Source organism: Maniola jurtina, chromosome 14 (assembly GCF_905333055.1).
Source record: "Maniola jurtina chromosome 14, ilManJurt1.1, whole genome shotgun sequence".
NCBI lineage: Eukaryota > Metazoa > Arthropoda > Insecta > Lepidoptera > Nymphalidae > Maniola > Maniola jurtina.
Genome location: NC_060042.1, coordinates 5,427,812 through 5,448,198, shown reverse-complemented (window position 1 = coordinate 5,448,198; position 20,387 = coordinate 5,427,812). Strand labels below are relative to the sequence as shown.

General features: G+C 35.4%; 1 protein-coding gene across 1 annotated transcript in view; it reads left to right on the top strand.

Annotated features, from left to right (window-relative positions):
• The window catches only part of LOC123871746 (galactan beta-1,4-galactosyltransferase GALS1-like), an 89,211-nt gene extending 74,169 nt beyond the window's left edge, over positions 1–15,042 (top strand). The window contains exons 4-8 of the mRNA XM_045915686.1: positions 3,185–3,370; positions 5,542–5,765; positions 6,690–6,906; positions 7,861–8,064; positions 8,646–15,042. Of these exons, the coding sequence (XP_045771642.1) occupies positions 3,185–3,370; positions 5,542–5,765; positions 6,690–6,906; positions 7,861–8,064; positions 8,646–8,783 (969 nt within the window). The 3' untranslated portion in view covers positions 8,784–15,042. The remainder of the gene's footprint in view (positions 1–3,184; positions 3,371–5,541; positions 5,766–6,689; positions 6,907–7,860; positions 8,065–8,645) is intronic.
• Positions 15,043–20,387: the final 5,345 nt, after the last annotated feature.

The window sequence follows — 20,387 nt, the reverse complement described above, 5'->3', positions numbered from 1 at the left end:
GTAAATTTTACATTTATAAGACATACAGCTTATTTCTGCTCTCCTGCTCCCCCTATACATAAATAAATGTAAATGTACAACATATAAATATAAAACAACATGCAGTGTGTCCTTAAAACTTATAATTTATAAATAGCAATGTAAGTTTATAAATTTTTCTCTCTCAAATACCCAATCACAATTTCTACGTTGTGTTATTTTTATGTTAATGTAAATCTAGTCATATCGTTATTTCGAATACGTACATAGATCCTTGGTCACTCGGCATCAAATTTCTGTGATGGTACGGTGTGATCGTCTATACTAGTGGTTAAGATTAGGCATTATGAAGAGATAAATAAGAAATAAACTCAGCTGAATTATAGAAACACCTAGGTATTTAAAGTCATGAGTTATTTACAAGTAATTAATTGGTACAGTACGTTGGGTGAACACGTAGACTTCTCGACCAGCTAACAGGTTTACACGGATTGAATTATAAAAAATTAATGTAAAATTTCAACTCCTCAAAATAGATATAATGAGTGGAGAGATTTGCTAATTTAGAACGTCCTGTTAGTGTGGAAAATCAGTTGATACGTGTATTTGCCTTATTTAGGCCATCGGTTTGAGACCAACCGGCATTCCTCAAGCACGGGGGGAGCCCTACACTGAAATCTCAGTCTTTTAGCATTGTTATCGGGGCACAGCACTTGGACTCTCCTATTTCGCTGCGAAGCGTTTTCAATTTGCCTAGGTACGGAAACCTAGGTTCTTTTCAATGAGCTCTGGGCTCGCCCCAAAACCATGGTATTTTTGTATATTTATATATTTGTTTGATTGATTGTCAATAAATTGGCCAATTTATTAGTTCGGAGAGTCCAGCTGTATAAAGACATGACGTGTTTGCTTTGTGCCGGAATCTCGCTGCTGGTACGTCACCAATCAACCATGTACCATATAATATCAAGCAAAGGAATTACAAAGTACAGCAAAACTAGTATTTTTATCTATTCAAAAACTCGGTGATTCACAAATTCAGCTGGCGTCGGTTTTAACAGATAATGTTACCTAAAATGCTGTTTGGGAAAGATCGGTACACAATAAAAAAAAAGGTACCTACCTGCCTCGCCATCTGTCCTCCGGAGGCAGCGTGTATTCCATTGTCTCGTTCAGGGTATTTTAGTAGGTAGATGAAATTTAGCTGTTACTCGAAAGTATCCTCGACAAGGTCCCTTTAAGGTGTCTTTAGCCTGGGATTCGAACCCAGCCAACCCTATTATCTTTAGTAGTGGAGAGCATTCTTGGTATATTAGTACTAATCGTTTTGTGATAATAAAAGTATAAGGAAAAACCATCGTGAGAATTTCACATAATGGTATAAAATACCATATGATGAAGGTAAACTTGATCGAGAGTTCTCTATGAAGTCCGCGCTCAGTAGTGAGCCGGTGAAAGCTGTTCATGTTGATGAAGACGATGTTTATACCGCGGTAGCTAGTAGTTTATAGCACACCACCTTATTTTAGCTATTGAGTAATTTTTCTACCAAATCTATAATTGTAACGACAAGTGTCATTCCATCAGACTGCATTAGACTGCTAATTCAATTTTATTCCCTATTTAATGCTGAATAAGAGCTAGTATTATAAATAGGTGCACTGCTGAAAAAAAAACCTAACCTAATTTTTACTTAATAATAGGAATTGTGATTGGTAAATAGGTCATATGAGAAAATCTTAATATTGGAGCTCAAGTTAGTTCGATACATGGTTTCTTCGTATCTTTGGCTTTGTTAATATTACAATACGATAGTCTAGCCTCCAAACAAATTGAATCTCCATTATTAAATGTCTAGGAAAATGTATCTAAATATAGCAAATAAAAGATGATAGTTATACCCAAGTGCATTTATTTCTGGTAAATAATTGTTTATTTACTCATACAGTTGAGTATTTAGAAAAAAAGAAGAGAAACTGAATTTATTATTTAGACTGGGAATTAAGTAACTTTATTACATTAATTAATTCCCGGCCGAATATTTGCTTCCTAAGCCATACTAATTATTGAAAGGGAAAAGCAAATATTCAAACAAAAAAACCCTTTCGGCTTTATATAATATTATGTACACCATTTTATCTAAAATACACACATGCCCACATAATCAATAGAGATATTATCTATAATTCTTACTTCTATAATAAAGTAAATTTTAAGGACACACATTATGCGTAAATTATAATATATTCATTATTTATTCTAGATATATTTGAATCCTAGTTCCACAAAGAGAAATGTCCCATTTCTATAATTTTGGATGCAAATCTAATAGTTATACACAATATTGTAACACCTCCTAATATCCAAATAATAATATCATCTCTAATTTAGTTTGTAAAATAATTCTTTACTCAAGATTTTTGGAACTGATTTTCAAATAATCTAGTTTAAAATTAAATGTAAATTAGTACATCACCATATATCAGCTTCTGCTGGCCCGGATACACACTATTTTATTCTATTTATAATTTTTCTATTATTAACTATACAATTGCAATATATTTCTACACTTTAATATTCACTGTTAGGCTCTACTGCACGTTGAGCCAGACCTCAATCGAATGTTCTCTCCCGGTCCCCCAGTGTAGCCTTAAAACGTCCACACGGATATCTTTTGTTCACGCCCATGATCTGAAATGAAAAAAAACCCAGCGAAATTTCGGTTTCTGATTGGTTCACTCTTGCGCACAGAATTACCCTGGCTGATGGCTAATTGGCTGAAAATAAAATGTATTTCGAACATCCCTTAATGGGCCGTACCTTTTGCTTTCTCACGCTCTTGCCTTGCCTAGACCACTCGCATAACACGTGATTACAATTTTGTACACTTGTAGAGATTTCTAAGTTAAAATTTACGACTTTTATCTAATTTATGACCGACCCTAACGCAATTTAGCTTTAGAGCAATTTATTTTGCCCTTTTGTTTTTTATACTTCCTTTCCTACAATTACTCAGAATCTTAACTAATTTATTTCTTTTCGTGCGAGATTTTTGTTTTTAAGAGCAAGGCTTCAAATTTCCGACAGTCATAAAACCGTATGACGGATGGCAAGGCCATCTCAGACCTCTCCTCTTTTTTCTTTCCACATGCATATTTAACATTCTTCTAGTAATATTATTGATTTAATATTTTCAATTTTCCAGCCTATCCGTGAAAACTGGAACCTGAAATACAGTGCAACGTACGTGCTATGCCTTCTAAGGGACTCAGGAGTGAAGCCGCAGGACACCGTGGGTGCTTCTCTGTCGATAGTCGCGAGTGCAGCTCCGAACAGACCGCCCACCAACCTGCTTACAATACGTGATACTGAACCCAAAAGTGGCATTGAGGTGAAAAAAATCTTCTGACTTAGCTTTATTCCTCAAAGGGAAAAACTGAACCTTTCTAAGATCACTTTGCTGTCTGTCTGTCCGTCGGTCCTTCTATCCGCCTTTCCGCCTGTCCGTCTGACCGTCTGTATATCTGTCCGTCTGTCGTGTCTGTCAAGAAAATCTATAGGGTACTTCCCGTTGACCTAGAATAATGAAGTTTAGCTGGTAGGTAGGTCTTATAGCACAAGTAAAAGGAAAAATCCGACAACAGTGAATTTGTGGTTACATCACAAAAAAAAATTAAAATGTAAAAAATCAAAGTAAGATAACTTGGTGTACCAAGCGGGGTGTCATATTATGATAGGGCTTTACCTGTACATTCTGAAACAGATTTTTATTTATTTTTATGCTTAATGATTTTTGATTTATCGTGCATGATGAGGAAAAAATACCCAAGTACGGAACCCTCGGTGCGCGAGTCTGACTTGCGCTTGGCCGGGTTTTTTACTTAACTCTAAATGTGTTTAGGTATCTGTAATCGAGATAGAAAAGTATCTAGTTAACAGCTTCTTCACTGAAAAGTAGAACTGCAGACAATATAAACAAAATGGTTTATTATACCTTCTATGTCGTTCATAATACCTTCGCCCCACAATTGCCTGTGTTTCACAAAGCGTGATAATAACAGTAATTAGTGCACGTTCTACCTGACCGTCCGTCATGTCAGGGAATATTTAAAAACGTTAAATGAGCTATGTCTAGGGGTAATTATTATAGATTGGACGTATTTTACGCGCGTTACTTGTTTTCACAGGCTAGTATAAGAATATACCTACTGTGCTCAACAATTGAAATTAAAAGGGCTTGTGTATGATTTTCTAAGCTAAGCTGTGATAGTCTACTGATTAAGACGTCCGCTCGTAATCAGAGGGCAGGGGTTCGATCCCGGGCACGCACCTCTAACTTTTCCGAGCTATGCTTGTTTTAAGAAATTAAATATCACTTGCTTTTACGGTGAAGGAAAATATCTTGAAAAAACCTGCATGCCTGAGAGTTCTCCATAATGTTCTTAAAGGTGTGTGAAGTCTACCAATCTGCATTTGGACTAGAATCACGTTACTCTGAGAAGACACCCGTGCTCTGTAGTGAGCCGGCGATGGGACGATGATGTTGTATGATTCACAAAACCCCTCATTTCTAACCTGATCTTGGCTTTGGTAATTGGTAATAATGATTTCCTATACAAATAAAGATAACATTTCATTATAATATACATAGGTACTATTTATTATTTAACACTAGCTGATGCCCGCGGGAATTCTTTGATTTTCCGGGATAAAAAGTAGCCTATGTGTTAATCTAGGGTATAATCTATCTCCATTCCAAATTTCAGCTAGATAAGTCCAGTAGTTTTTGCGTGATGGAGTTTCTCATTTCACATTTAGGATATTAGGATTAGGATTACCTATGTATTATGATGTAATATGTAGCTGTTCGGATAACTGACCATATGTTTAAATTCTACGCAAATAATACACGTATATTAATTTTGTATACAAGTGTAATTTCTTTGGTCCGTCCGGCACTACTGTCATAAAAGAAAGAAACAGTACATTTAGTGTGGTCAAATAATACCTTTGTTCATATGAGATTGACACATTGGCAGGTGTCGCTAAGTTTACGTTTACGAGCGTGTAAAAACGCCTTTAGTTATAGGCGCGGAATATATGCCGTACCTATAAACGCATTAATTAGACCGTTCGTACATGCGTTGTTTTCTATATGAGCACACCTATGCGTTGGTGCTTTGTTGCATTCTTCATGTATTCATCAATATAGGTAGCGGAAATTCTTTGTTGCACTGTATGTTCAATGTTGCATTAGTATGATAGCCATCTGTCACTACTAAACAGCTAGACTCAACTAATCTCGGCCGCGATTAAAATAAAAGATCTTATTCAAATTCGGTGGGGTACTTCCCGTTGACCTAGAATCATGGGCAGGTAGGTAGGTCTTATAGCACAAGTAAAGGAGAAAATCCGAATCCATGAATTTGTGGTTACATCACAAAAAATAAAATTAAAATGAACCAATAATAATAATAATTAGTATTTTCAATTTTCAAAGTAACTATACTTTTCTGTATTTTTTGCGGAATCTCCATTCATAATATTTCTCTCTATTTCCAGGAAACCCTGCATGTGTGCGTGAAACCGTTCCACTTCTCATACTCACGAGACGAATGGCTAATAGAATGGTTCGAGCTGAACCGTCTGCTGGGCGCCAGTCACTTCTACATGTACAACGAGTCGCTGAGCGTGCAAGTGGCGTGCTTGCTGGAACACTACAGGAAACAGGGCCTCGTCACTCTGCTGCCTTGGAAACTGCCCATCGTCACCAAAGTGGAGATCAGGTTAGAACTGATGGGTTTTGGGAAGCTTACATCATCATCATCATCATCTCAATCAATCGCCGGCCCGTTACTGAACACGGGTCTTTTCTTAGAATGAGAAGGGTTTTGGTCATAGTCTACCAAGCTGGTCACGTGCACCCGCACTGGCTGTGTGGCTGGTGGCAGACTTCGCTCCCCTTAGAGAACATTATGACGAACTCGACTTTTATACATGGCATAATTATTATTGTATTGTATAATTAGATTTGACAAATCTTTGAAGAGAGCAACCGCCGAGTTTCTGGCTGGTTGTTCTCGGTAGGAAAGGCATTCCGAACCAGTGGTGGTGGCTTTTGACGATTCAAAAAAACTTGTAAAAGTCTAATTGAATAAAAATATTTTGAATTTTGAATTTTTTTTTTGAACTCTCATGCATGCAGGTTTCTTAACGATGTTTTCATACACCGTTAGAGTAAATGATGTTTTATATTTGATCGGTTAAGCAAATAACTCCGAAAAATTCGAGGTGCGCCGTTTTCCAGATCGCCTGAACAAGAGGCCGAAGTCTTCAGCACAAGGCTATCACCACTGGCACCAGACATAATATTAGATACTATTTACTTATTTGAGAGACGTGTGGTCTAGGTAGGCTAGCAACGTTGACCTAAGTCGGTAGATGGATGGGCGATCAACTTTTTTTGTAACAACAACCTTCTTCGCGAGCTTCTGGCTTTACGTTTTCCAAAAATATTCCTATTAGGAATAGGACAGACAAGACTGTACAAGAACTCTTTTATTTTGCGGGATAATAAATACTATTCTATGTTCGTTTCGTCAAAATCAGTTAAACAAGGCAATATAACAGATATACAGACCTATTTCCATTTTTTAATATTAGTATGAGATTCATACTTATAATGAAAGTCTAATATAATCTCGTTTCAGGACAGAAGGCCAGTTCGCTGCATTCAACGACTGCCTGTACCGATCAATGGCAACTGCAGGCTGGCTTCTTGTCATTGACGTAGATGAGATCATCCTACCGCGGCGAGAACGAACGCTCACTGCGCTCTTAACGGCAATGCGGGCATCGTATAACCCGCAGTCAAAAGCACCATCTGCGTTTCTTTTTCGGAACGCCTTCTTTTATCTGCGATGGGAGGTAAGTTAAGGAATCTGTGTAGAATCTAGGTAAACTATAGGGCATCGCACGTTGGGTCCTTGTGACCTTCACGTAATAGTCCACGCAATTATCCTAATGTGGCCAGAACGAACGCTCACTGCGCTCTTGATCACAATCTGGGCATCGTTCAACCAGCAGTCCAAAATATCATCATTTCTTTTTCGGAACGCCTTTATTTATCTGCGATGGGAGGTAAATTAAGGAATCTATGTAGAATCTAGTAAACTATAGGGCACGTTGGGTCAGTTAATTTCACGCAATTAAACGAACGCTCACTGTGCTCTTGACGACAATGCGGGCATCGCAAAACTGCATTCTTGTTGAGGTGAGTACTAAGTAACTCCCATCACCGAAAAATAAAGGCATTTGAATGGTTTGGACTATGTTTCTATCCAATATTAATTTTAAATGAGTGAACCTTTGCGATTTTAATATTTGTGATCTTGTGATTGTATCTGCTACGAACCTTAAATTTCCATTTTTGTATTAGTGTGAAAATGAGAAGCGTAAGTTAAGTGTATTTCATGTCATACAGGAAAAACTTAATTTGATAATAACCGCTAAACCAAACAAATCTGTATGGTGCTACATGCTGCATGCGATATGCACCGCCCGCCCTCCCACTGCAAAACATGCAGGAAACACCACCAAGCAAGCAATATCATTAGACACGCAGCACCATAATATAAATCCCAAAACCACTCGACGCACGTTTCGCCCCGACACCGGTGCATCCTTAGGAGATGTAGATCTTACAATGCCCAATTGCAAAGTATTTGCAATTGGACATTGCAAAGTATTTGTAATTGGGCACCATACAGATTTGTTTGGCTTAGCGGATTATAGCAAATTAAGCTTTTGGTTCCTTGTATATTATTATGGACTTCTGCGAGATAACGCCTGCTTCTATACAATATTTTATGTCAATTTCAGGATGATCCTGAAGCCCCAGCGCCATTAGTGACATCGCGTAAAACAAGAAGATGGGCGGCGCCCCACGCGCTCAAGAATCGCAGCAAGTACGCGTTAAGGCCACACGACGCCGTCGAGCTGGGGAACCACTTTGTATGGGAACTGGCGCCCGGGGCCACTTCAGTAGGCGTTCCCACCGACAGAGCACTGTTACATCACTATAGGGTACGTATTTTGCAACCCAGTCTAATAGTTCTATGCATACAAACTGCAATGTAAGTTTTTCTTGATTTCGGGTTCCATACCTCAAAGGAAAAACGGAATCCTTATAGGATCACTTTGTTGTCTGTCTGCCTATCTGTCTGTCTGTCTGTCCGTCTGTCCGTCGTGTCTGTCAAGAAAACCTATACGGTACTTCCCGGTGACCTAGAATCACGAACTTTGGTAGGTAGGTGGGTCTTATAGCATAAGTAAAGGAATAAATCCGGAAACAGAGAAATTGTGGTTACATCACAAAAAACAAAAATAATAACGTTCACGAAAAAATTAATCTACTACATCACAGATAGATAACTTGCTGTGTTGCACATAAAAATATTAAAATATCTTATACGATGGTACGGAACCCTTCGTATGTGAGTCCGACTCGCACTTGACCAGTTTTTATTGTATTCTGGGAGAAAAGTACCTCGTTTAGTTTAAATTCACTTAGGAAGTCGGTTTCGTTCCAATATTCGGCCGACAATTGTTTTATTTACGGCATGGACAGTAGTTAAGTCAATTAAAATAATTATGGCCAATTTCAGATCGCGTGCGAATATGGTGGTATGCAGTGCCTCACAGTGCCATCAACAGTGGACCGCACAGCGCATCGATGGGCCGAAGAATTGATGCAAAGGGTTTCTTCTGAGAAGGAGCAGCTAGCTAGAGAATGTCCCGCCTAAACCAATATCCATATAGGTCGTTCCACAATACAAACAATTTGTCAGTGTATGTATGTCATATAAAAATCAAATAAACCAGATTTAGGATGAAAAAAATATGATCTAAGTACTTTTATCAGTTTGATACACCATAACTCCTAATTCCATCGCAAGTGCGCCAGCAATAACATCAGTTTGTAACGATAGGCGCGCTGTACCGTGAAGTCAGTGATATAAGATATCACTGACAATATAGGTACAGTGCGCTTCCTAAGGGTTTCAGAAAAAAAAAACAAATATCCAGAATCTGTTTCGCCCAAACTAACATACACAGGTCATTACTCCACAATGCAAACAAATTCTGACTTTTACTGTAGGTATATCATATTAAAAATCTACTAGATCAGATTAGCTGGGAAAGAACCGACTTTACGATCTTTTCTTACCAATTCGACGCACCATAGCTATTATATCCACTGCAGGTGCGCCGGCTGACGTTATAAGCACACTGTACCTGTCAGTAAGTGATATCCAAGTGATATCTTACAGCAGACATTACGCAAGTCTTGTTTTTACCAGCTCATACCTATAAGTCATGGCTATCAGCCGCGTCCGGGGCATTGAACATAGTTGGCATACCTACAAGTCCGCCATTTTGAAAAAATCTCTATCACTCTTTATAGATTCTATCAAAATTTTATCCACTGATACCTATGTTTATCTTTATTAAATATTTTACATTATGTTATTTTGATAATATACATTTTTGATTTGTTTGCCTATTCTTATACGCTATTATTACCATGTATTATTATTTACGCTTTTTTTTGTTTTTCAGATTAGTTATGTAGCTGTATTGGTTGTATTTTAAAAATGTATCAGTGCCCATTTGTTTGATAATACATAAGTAAGTACCTATTGGTCCTACTTATAATTTATTTTCTTGCAAAGTACTATTATTATACTTTTTAAAGTTTTTACCTACCTTTGAATATTTTTATAGGTGACCATGACTATCTTACAATTAAGTCTCAATATGTTAAAAGATTGGGATGTTATTATCTACCTAACCCAAACTATCATATTTATGGCATACTAAATTAAAACCATGTCGTCACTCGTCGAGGAATTCATATAAAAATTACAAATTACAACAAGTAAAAAAGTAAAAGTTGTAAAATTCTAATTGAGTAAAAATATTTTGATTTTTTTTTTTGAACAGTATAGTGCCCCAATATCATACCATTAAATCTTAGAGGACCACTGAACTCAACATATATAGGTACTTAACATAATATTTTATAAAAATAATATCCGTAAGTACATAAAATTGTTAGATAAATGAAGTGAAATATTCTGTAAAAATAATAATTAAGGTTCAAGATTAGATATTTTGTTAAATTGCTCAAATAATTTGACATAATCAGTATTATTGTAAATCGGCTGGGTCGGATCATTAATAGATTTTCATATTATGAAGATTTCAATAAAGATTTTAATTTTTCATGGTTTTTTAAATATTTTTTTCTAAATTTGAGTAGGTATATACTACCTAATTCTCTTCGTAAAGGTAGCAAGTTTCTTAAATAGGTAAGTATATTTCTTATTCTCTATATTGTCTACAATAAAGATATTATTATAAATCTTATGTTACGTCTTATCTTATCTTATCTTATGTACCTTTACGTTTTTACTTTTGAGTACGCAACCTAACTTAAACAATATGACGTACCTAAGCGATAATTTGAAACTTTATTACTGATCCGAAATAATTGTACAACGTTATTTTTTGTTAGTGAAAAAATTTGAAAATTGGTAGTTCATTTTGATATTAACTAGCCTAATCGATTGTAATAACAAATAATTATTATTTTTAACGATTTTACATTTTATCCAAAATGTAGGTACCTAGTTTTGTGATGTACAATAAAAGTATACCTATTCATTCATTAATTCATACCTACTTATTAAAATTTCATCAAGTTCTTATCAGTTCAATCTCATTTTTTTTGAAAATAAATACTACCGTTATTACATGTTTATTTAAAAAAAAATATTACATCTGTTTCGGATTGTCTATTACCTAAGTACCTACGTAACAAAATTTAACGTTGTATACCTATCTATGTAAAAAATATCTATTTTATTAAATCTGGTTTAATACTATCTCGATAAGATATTTGTTAAAAAAAAAATAGATGTAAAATATAAATACGGCCAAAATGAATAAAGCCCTGATAATAATAAAAATTAAATTTAAGAATTGTTAAGATTTGGCTGCATCTTGTGTGTGATTCTAGCACGCGATATTTATTTGTATAAAAGCTGTAGGTGTTATTGAGAAGAAAGGATAAGAAGAGATATATAGAAGTAGTTCATATGTATGGATCTCTATGTGAGAGATCAAAAAGGTTTTTGTTCTGTTGCTACTATTTGTGAAGAATCAAATGGAAAAATTATTGTAAGATCTTCAATAAAAAATGTCGAGTTTGTCAATTTTAAATGACGCGCCCCACTACGTATATCTAATTGGGTGGGGAGGGGAAAGTGGAAATCGTCTCATATTTCTCAAAATTAATCTATGTCTATTTGTTATGCGTTTAAACATCATTCATTTGATTAAGTTGAAAGTCATCATATTGTTGACACTTGCATAAACTTGTAGTACCCTCATAGGGGGGCTATCGGCTAAAAATATATCAATCAAGCATCAATATCAAAACATGGTATTTAGCCAATGGGATTGGTAAAAAACCATGTTTGCACATCAATGCTGTCCTTTAATGATTGATATATTTTTAGCCGATAGGGGGGCTGACCTTCGTTATTTTATAAAAGCTGAAAAGTTTATCTGCGCATTGCCCCCAACCCAGGGAGGGACGATCAGCGACTAGGTATGAAACTTGGATCATCGTTGCTTTAGCAGATAACAGGTACCTAACAAAGGTATATGAAAACTTTCGGCAAAGTTATTTTAACTTAAATTAAGTATGGATGCGTTCACTTTTCAGTAGGCAACCAAAGGTAGCAAAAAAAGGTAGGGTAAGTTTATGGAATTTGGTTAATACGTGTATTAAGTATGTTTTCTTCAAATACGTTTCATTTGGCTAATTATTAACAGATGGGTAAAGCCAGTTGCAGACCGAAAACTAAGCTATGCCAAAGCTAAACTAAGCAAGCTAGGCTAAGCTAAGCTAGAAATAAATGGCGTGCATACCAAGAGCTAAGCCAAAGCTCAGTCAGTGTTGCGAAGTTTAATTAGATAAAGACAAAGGACACTGGACAGCATTGGCGTAGGATGTGCGAAGGGCGGGCGGAGAAGGCGGGAGGGGCTTAGCTTAGCTCGTGTAGCTGCACATCGGCATACACAACTAACTTAGCTTCGCATATTTTAGTTAGCTTACATAGCTTAGTTTGCATAGTTTGCGGTCTGCACACAAGTATGGAAAACTGCGTCAGCTATACGAGCTAAGCTAAACTAACTTAGCTCTTGGTCTGCGACCTGAGTAAAGGTCGTTTTCGTTTAAGGCCTCATTCGCACGAGAGCTTTTTTAACATCCGTTAAAAAAGCGTTCAAATAGAACAAATGCATTCCCAAGTACCCTGTTCACACGTCAACGCTTTTTTAACGCGCACTTTGTATTGTCAGCGCAACGCCGGGTTTTATCGCTCGTGCGAATTAGGGCTCCTCTCGTATCTTGTACCCGTACCTACCTAATAGTCAATTTTTATTTTGACAGTCAAGTGTCAACTTTAATAGGAATTGTTTTAGGCTAGGAACCAAGAATGTAGCGTAATTGTGCTAAAATGTTGGTGGAGCGCCATATCTGCTGCTAATGTTACTCGCGTTGCTAAATAGAAGGTTGATATTTGTATTTATTAAGTGTATAATAAAAAAAGTCATAATCATTGTTTTAAAGATACTTGTATATAAAAAATGCATTTATGTTGTACAATGTAAATATTATTGTACCTTATACCAGTATAATACCAAATTATTTAGCAAAATTATAAGTTTCGATCATACTTATTTTTATATTCGCTGATTTCCTGTTTTACAAAATTGTTTTTTTTTTTTGATTATTGCATTTCAAAGACTTTATAAATAAATAGACGTTTCGGATAATATCAAACGTAACGTTAATAATACTTAATTTGGAAAGTAAAATCATTAATTACTAAATTATTATTAAAACAAAGACTTAAGTAATTTAAGAATTATAATGAGTGACGGTAAGTTACTAGTGGCACCATAGTTTTTGGGGACAGTATCTAATTGCCGCCTTCTTTTTATATATTTTATCGCAGTTTAGTTATTAATCAAAATTTCTTGTACTTTTACATAACTTTGAATTTTTCACTTTATGTAAAAACAGATTTTAGGCTAAAGTCATATTAGCGCAGTGTCAAAGTTTTTTTTTTTTATGTTAGCAATCTGTTTTGTAAAGTTACTGCAATCTCACCTGCAATTTAAGTTAAAGTTCAGTTTAATCGAAAGTTTAGAAAATCTCGTCATTGCGCATTGACTCAGTCTTAAACCTTAGTTTCCTCCTGAAATTGACTGATAGCAAAAATCAAATAATTTATATTAGTTCGCGATTGAGATACGATATAGATACGATATTTTGATATTTTTTAAGGTTTGAGTTGTGTATGAAAAAGACAAACGAGATTTTTAAATATTAAATTTTGAAATCTCATATTTACGAGTACAATTTAGCATTTAATAAATATAATAATTGATATGGATATTAGGTACATGTAAATTATTTAGAGCCATATGAAATCATGAAACATTTTTTTTATTTCTTCCATATAAAATCATACCGTTACCTATGTGATTTCAACAATGTAACCCAAATATCAGGATTTTTACGCGTCGACAGGTCGACGCGTAAATCGGTGTGGGGACGCCCCCGCACACCCGCACAGCTCCGCGCTAACTCGGTGCGGGATAGAGCGGTGAAGTGCGGGTGTGCGGGTATCCCCCTGCCTCATACCCCACTAGCCATTTCGACATGTCGCTTACACCCTCAGCCTAATACAGTAACTACTGGTGTAAATACGTTTTTAACGAAGTCGTTTACTACTTAAATATAAGCTGTTTGAATCTCAGATGTTCTTTCTGACCAGTTGAAAATGATGTATTAAATGGAAGGATTTTTGTACAACAAAATTTTTGAAAACGTGCAGGCTGTGCAGTCTAGGAATCGACGCTCAAATATGAAAAAATTTAAATCAAAACAAATACCACTCATATTACTAAGTGATTATATTATTTTATTATACTTAATATTAATATTTTATAAGCATTATTATTTACCTATAATATACATATAATTGGTAAATAATATTATTTTCTGTATGTATAAGGAATACAAATATTTTCTTCGCCTCGGTTGGTTACATTATAATATTTTTATTATAATTTTGAACTAGTTATTTAAAGATATGTAATTTAAGAGCTAAACAGTGTTTGGGAAACTTTAGAGTTTTAGATATTTAGAGAATTCCTAACAGCATTAAAAATGTCTATGAAATTAACATTTTAAGTTCCTTTAAACTTGATATTATTATACTTGTGATTTGATATTGTATAAATATTATATAAATATTACAATATTTAATATACTTACCTTTATTATAATGCTGTTAGTGTCTCAACTCTAAAGTATGATTAAAGCAATATGAGTAACCCGTCGGAAATAATATAAAAAAAATATGCATTTTTTTAGTTCGATATCAGTACCTAAATAAATTCATTGTCAAAACTGTGATATTTTATAATACTAACCATTAAAATTAATAATATTATAATCAAAATTATAATTTATTATTGTTGCATTATTGTTGGTTCTAATTATTCTAAACATCCTTCGTAAAGGCTTTACCACAATAATTAATAAAGAGACAAGCCACATTGGTGGAGTAGAAGTGACGTAAAGTGTCAATTTTGAACAGATTTATCTGCTAATTTATGTATAATTTGTGTCATATAAATATTATATTTGTAAAAATATAAACCTACTACATAATATAATATTTGGATCATATATTTGGAGAGTAGTACCTAAGTATCACAATTTTTGTATAATTTTGTCTACCATTTCCGACGGGTTATACTTGTCGATTTTAGTGGCAAAAGTATTTTGTGTCTATATATTTTTTATCTGTGATGACTATTTTAGAGATGAGGGTTGTACCTATTTGTTTCAGAGGTTATTTGTTAGTGGGATGTTTAAACTGGTCTTTTTGTAAAATAAAAAAATATTGACTTGAATATGTTGTTTTTTATTAATAATTGCAAACCTTTTATCATTCAGTGTTATTAGACTGTAGTATATAATTTCATATACGTACTACGGATTTTTCAGATAAGAACTTCAACATTTGACTGATTCTGGTGAAACCTTCTATTAGGACCGGCGCACATATGGCGGAGCGCAGCGCAGAGCATTTTTCACAGTCAAAATATTATCGACATTGTCCTCATTGAAATAATCAATTGTGCATCCGTGCGGATACTCGCGCATCCGCGCGCAGTCTCGCGCTTGCTCGCGCATTCTCTGGTAGGAATTAGCATAATGTGTCACGCGATTAGAAAACTTCACGGGCATGTTTGTGTGCTGCGCTCCGCCAAATGTGCGCCGGCCCTTACACTATATCTAGTAAACAATAAAGATTAAAACCGCTACATCGATCAGGATCATGTAAAGTCGATTTATAAAATCTTTAATTCTTTAACGCTTATTTTAGGGCTCTCGCGACTCTGCTCTATTCTGCCGGTGTGCGTTTCTCCTTAGACTGCATTATGATTTATCTACCACCATGTAAGGTATACTTAGGTACATAATAAAATAATAAAACCGAGCAGTAGGCAGCTCTATTTCTGAAATACTATAAAATATTTAGTTGGAAGACCAAAAATGGGCCATTCTGGCCATTTTCACTTTAAATAACATTTAATCGCAATTTATTAGGGTGGCCATATATTTCAGTAGTATCACAAATCATATTACGATAACGGGCGAAGTGGTCATGCGGCGGCCGGCGTGACTAATGTTGCCAATTAACTGGGAAATCGGGCTGGAAGTCGTCCCTTGCTGCCATAGATGTAAATAACAACGATACACATTTGCCTATGAATTTTACTTTAGAAATGTGCTTTGTAAGTATGTACTTGCCTACATTACAGAAACGCACAGTTTCAGTTCCATTGTACCAGTAGCTACTTACACATTAAAAAAATTAAATATGTTAGGCTCATATTTTGAGCCTCAATAGCTCAACCGGTAAAGGAGTGGACTGAAAACCGAAAGGTCGACGGTTCAAACCCCGCCCGTTGCACTATTGTCGTACCTACTCCTAGCACAAGCCTGACGCTTAGTTGGAGAGGAAAGGGGAATATTAGTCATTTAACATGGCTAATATTCTTTTAAAAAAAAAATTTTTTTTTGATCACGTGACCCAAGAAATATAAGTTTATGGCGGCGCGTCCTTCGACCTTCGACGTCCTATCTGTTACGAAAGATAGAGATAAGAGCTTACTAAGAGCTTACTGGATAGAAAGAGAAACGTTTATCAAATTTTAGGTCGCAGCGCTATGCGAACTGACTTGCAATTTTTCGAGTCGATATTATTTAAACGTCGTTGGAGAGTGATCCTTCGGTCCTGGAGGGTTCTATAAGTATTCTGACATATTGTGTTGATAAGAGGTATTTAGAAGTTTCTTATTTATACTATAGAGAAATTTCATTTTGGTAGGGGAAAATGGAAGTTGAGGTTCCAAAGTGCAAGAATGGTGGTTCCGTATCAATAGATCCTATAGAACCTTCCTAGATTACCAGATGATATCAACTTGACTGATGATTTGCAGGGAGTTGCTGGAAACAAGCAGCACGTGGTTATAGGATGATAAGCCCCCGTTAACTGAATCTCTATCGTTTAAGAAAATAATATGATTTTTTTACTGCGTAAAAATTTACACACGGCATATACAAGTTACAATAAAGTAAAATAATTGTCATTTTTTTATAGTAAGGGCCCTAAGTGCTACATTTTCTTAAATTTTATATTAAAGTATGTTACGTATGTACGGACATTTTTCTGGCAAGGCTGTTGTTATCTTGGACTATGTATATCAACACTTACTTGGTGTTTACTTTTTCGCCACCGGATTATACATAAATATTTGTGGTTCGGTGTCACCGATGTGTGTTATTTATTTGCTAAGGAGAGCGTATAAACTTTTGGGTCCAGCGGGCCTCGTATCATACGAGTATGTTTGCAGTGTTAAATATGAAACACATATAAATGCACATCATTTACAATACTATGCACTTATTACATCATATTCAGAGCTAAAGCAGATGAACGATTTTCTAATCCAACAACGGTTGGCTTTAGACGGTGAGAAGAGAGTTCGCTTTGAGACCTTCACTGAAAAATTCTGTAAAATTAGCACACAGTATGAGTATAACGAAATTATGACGACTATTGTGAGTTTAATAAGTAACTACTCTGCAGTTATAGTCGACAAAATACAAATAAATATATCTGTTATAGTTGGGTAATATAAATTGATGCTTAGTGAGAAAAAATTTACACAAAAAAATACCTTGTTATTCTAATAATTACTTTTTCGATTAAGACGGTAAAAGTTTTTTATTAACATAACTACAGAACCTTTTATGCGTTGAAATGTACTTGACTAAGTAGTTTTCTATTGGTAAATCGGTAAAGAAAAGTCTATTAAGTATTTGAATAGCTGAATAAAATGGATTTAAATAAATTTCTGAACACCCATGTCCATCAATTAGTTCGGATAACCGACACTGTACATTCTATTGTATGTATATCGTGCTGGAAAAATTGGTATGTTTTATTTTAAACCCCCGACCCAAAAAGAGGGGTGTTATAAGTTTGACGTGTGTATCTGTGTATCTGTCTGTGGCATCGTAGCTCCTAAACTAATGAACCGATTTTAATGTGGTTTTGTTTGTTTGAAATGTGGCTTGATCGAGTGTTCTTAGCTATAATCCAAGAAAATCGGTTCAGCCGTTTGAAAGTTATCAGCTTTTTTCTAGTTACTGTAACCTTCACTTGTCGGGGGTGTTATAAATTTTTAATTTACACTTGTAAAATTGTTTGATTTGTTTTGTTAGCGATACAAACCATTTATATTTCATTCTTTCAAAATAAAATCGGACAATTGAGATTAGAATCTTCGCCAAAGTTGTGGCAGGTAAGCAGGTACCTACTTATTTCTTTCCATTTCCGCTTGTTTAATCGGAAAAATAACAAAAACGCTTTCGGCGAAAATATTTTTAATAGGTATCTTCACGCAACAGTACTCAGATTTCAGAGAATATGTTCAATAGCAATTTATTCGGTAGAAGCAACGAATTTCATTAATTTAGTGGATTTAGCTCAAGTAGTATTAGGTATTAGTAGTAGGTAGTGTTCTGTGGTAGAGACAGTAAGTTTGACAGATAGTAAGGGTCCTATTAATTCTCGGTAGGTAGTAGATACTTCTTATTGGACGAAATAACTTTTTCAGCAGACATTAGGTATTATTTTAAGAGCCAGTCTAACAACTGCCAGATAAACGTTATCGAACAAAAAAATTGACTGACCTAACTTAACTGATAAAAAAATTGACCCACTTATATTTCAAAACAGCCATAATGTCTATTTTGAAATTTTTAATCTCTTTTGAAACAACAAACTTGTTAAAGTGACTACCTTCGATCAGTGCGGACCAGTACCTATGCATTCTAAGTACCTATAGAAAAGAATCACGCGTACGCAGTTAGGTACCTACCTACCAACTATTTTCAAAAAGCAAATTAGTTTACATATTATGTTCGCTTATTCCCGTACATACTCATCTCTCAACTCTTTCATTCCTTGCACCTATTCAATAATAGGTTTTGGCGGAAGCTGTACGAAATCTCCCTTACAATCTCTCAGCATGTTATCCATATTTTACAATGTAAACAAACGCAAGCGATACATTATATTACATAACCTTTCTAAATAAAGGAACAATTCCTTCATTCCGCATTGTTGGCTCTGTGTCGACTCATTTATATTTCTGCAGAAATGAATGACGTGTTTATCAAAGAAAAACGTTTTATGAAAACATTTTACAAGCGGAGTCTCTTTCAAAATATTTCTCTTCAAACGATGAGAAGTGCCGTTTCGGGGAAACTGACAATAAGGCAAAATCCGTGAAAAATATTTGGATAATATGTTATACTCCGGAATGGGAGGCGGACCTTCTCATTCAGTAGTGGACAGATTTCCAAAAAAGACCTAAATACATGCCTAGAAGTAGTAATAGTGCCTTAAACTCCGTTTATAACTAGATACGGTTTGTACCAGTAGGCTCGTAATTGCTCCAGCGTCAGTGACACTTGTGAATGGATGGAGCGGACAATTCACGGCGTGAAAAATCTCGAGACATTCCGTTAATTAGTTTTCTAGATTTATGGCTAGTAACTCTTTGGAATCCATAGTATGAATAACTAGCTCCAAAACCTATTTATAACCCGCCTACGCCCGCCACTTCGTCCGCGTGGACTACACAAACAACTAATAATAATTTACACCTTTAAGGGTTGTATTTTTGAAAATCCTTTCCTAGCGAATATCTACAAGATAATAGCTATCTGCATGCCAAATTTTAAACCGATCCGTTTAGTAGTTTGAGCTGTGCGTTGATAGATCAGTCAGTCAGTAAGTTTTTCCTTTTATATAGGTAATTAGATTTGTAACATCAGTTTCACTAGTAGGTAAATCTCGAATGCTCTATAGCAGCCTGAGAGTTCTCCATAATGTTAAAGATGCGTTAAGTCTGCTAATCGGCACTTGGCCAGCATGGTGGACTTTTGAAATCTTTCTCATTCTGAGAAGATACCTATTCTCAGTAGTGGGCCGGCTATGGATTGAGATGATGATGATACCTGATTGGGTCTACCGACAATGCGCGTTCTGGTGCTGGGTCACCATTTCTGAAACTCAAGACCGCAAAGTCAAGGAGTTTTTTGAACAAGGTGCCAGGCGTGCCTCTTCAACTTTTCAACATGTTGAGCTTTGTCACTCCTGTCTACTCCTCATTTCTGATATGATCACTTAGGTGAGTATTTGAACTTGTATATTGTCAAATCATTATCATATCAGTCGGCGGACGTGTGGAAAGGTGGATACTTACAAGCAGCCTGATACACAAATTCAAAGTCGCACAGCGAGCTATGGAGAGGGTTATTGTAGGCGTTTTCCTGAAGACTAAGATCCGGAACGAGGAAAACTGTACCGCCGCAGTGGATACTCCTGTACCCACTCCACTGATACTTAGCTGAAGTAGCAGTGGGCAGGCTATGCTTGTCGTAGGGGAGATGATCGTTGAAGCCGAAAAACAGTAGAGTGGAGACCGCGTACAAGTAATCATTTGAGACGGCCCCTGAAACATAAATTATAATATTTATAATGAAAGTATTTCATCATTTATATAGGCATGTTAATTTACTTAACATAACATGTACTAGTAAATTGTAACAATGCACATTAATTAGGATAATTGCTTTAGGGTATATCCACACATTGAATACTAATTTGCCATCA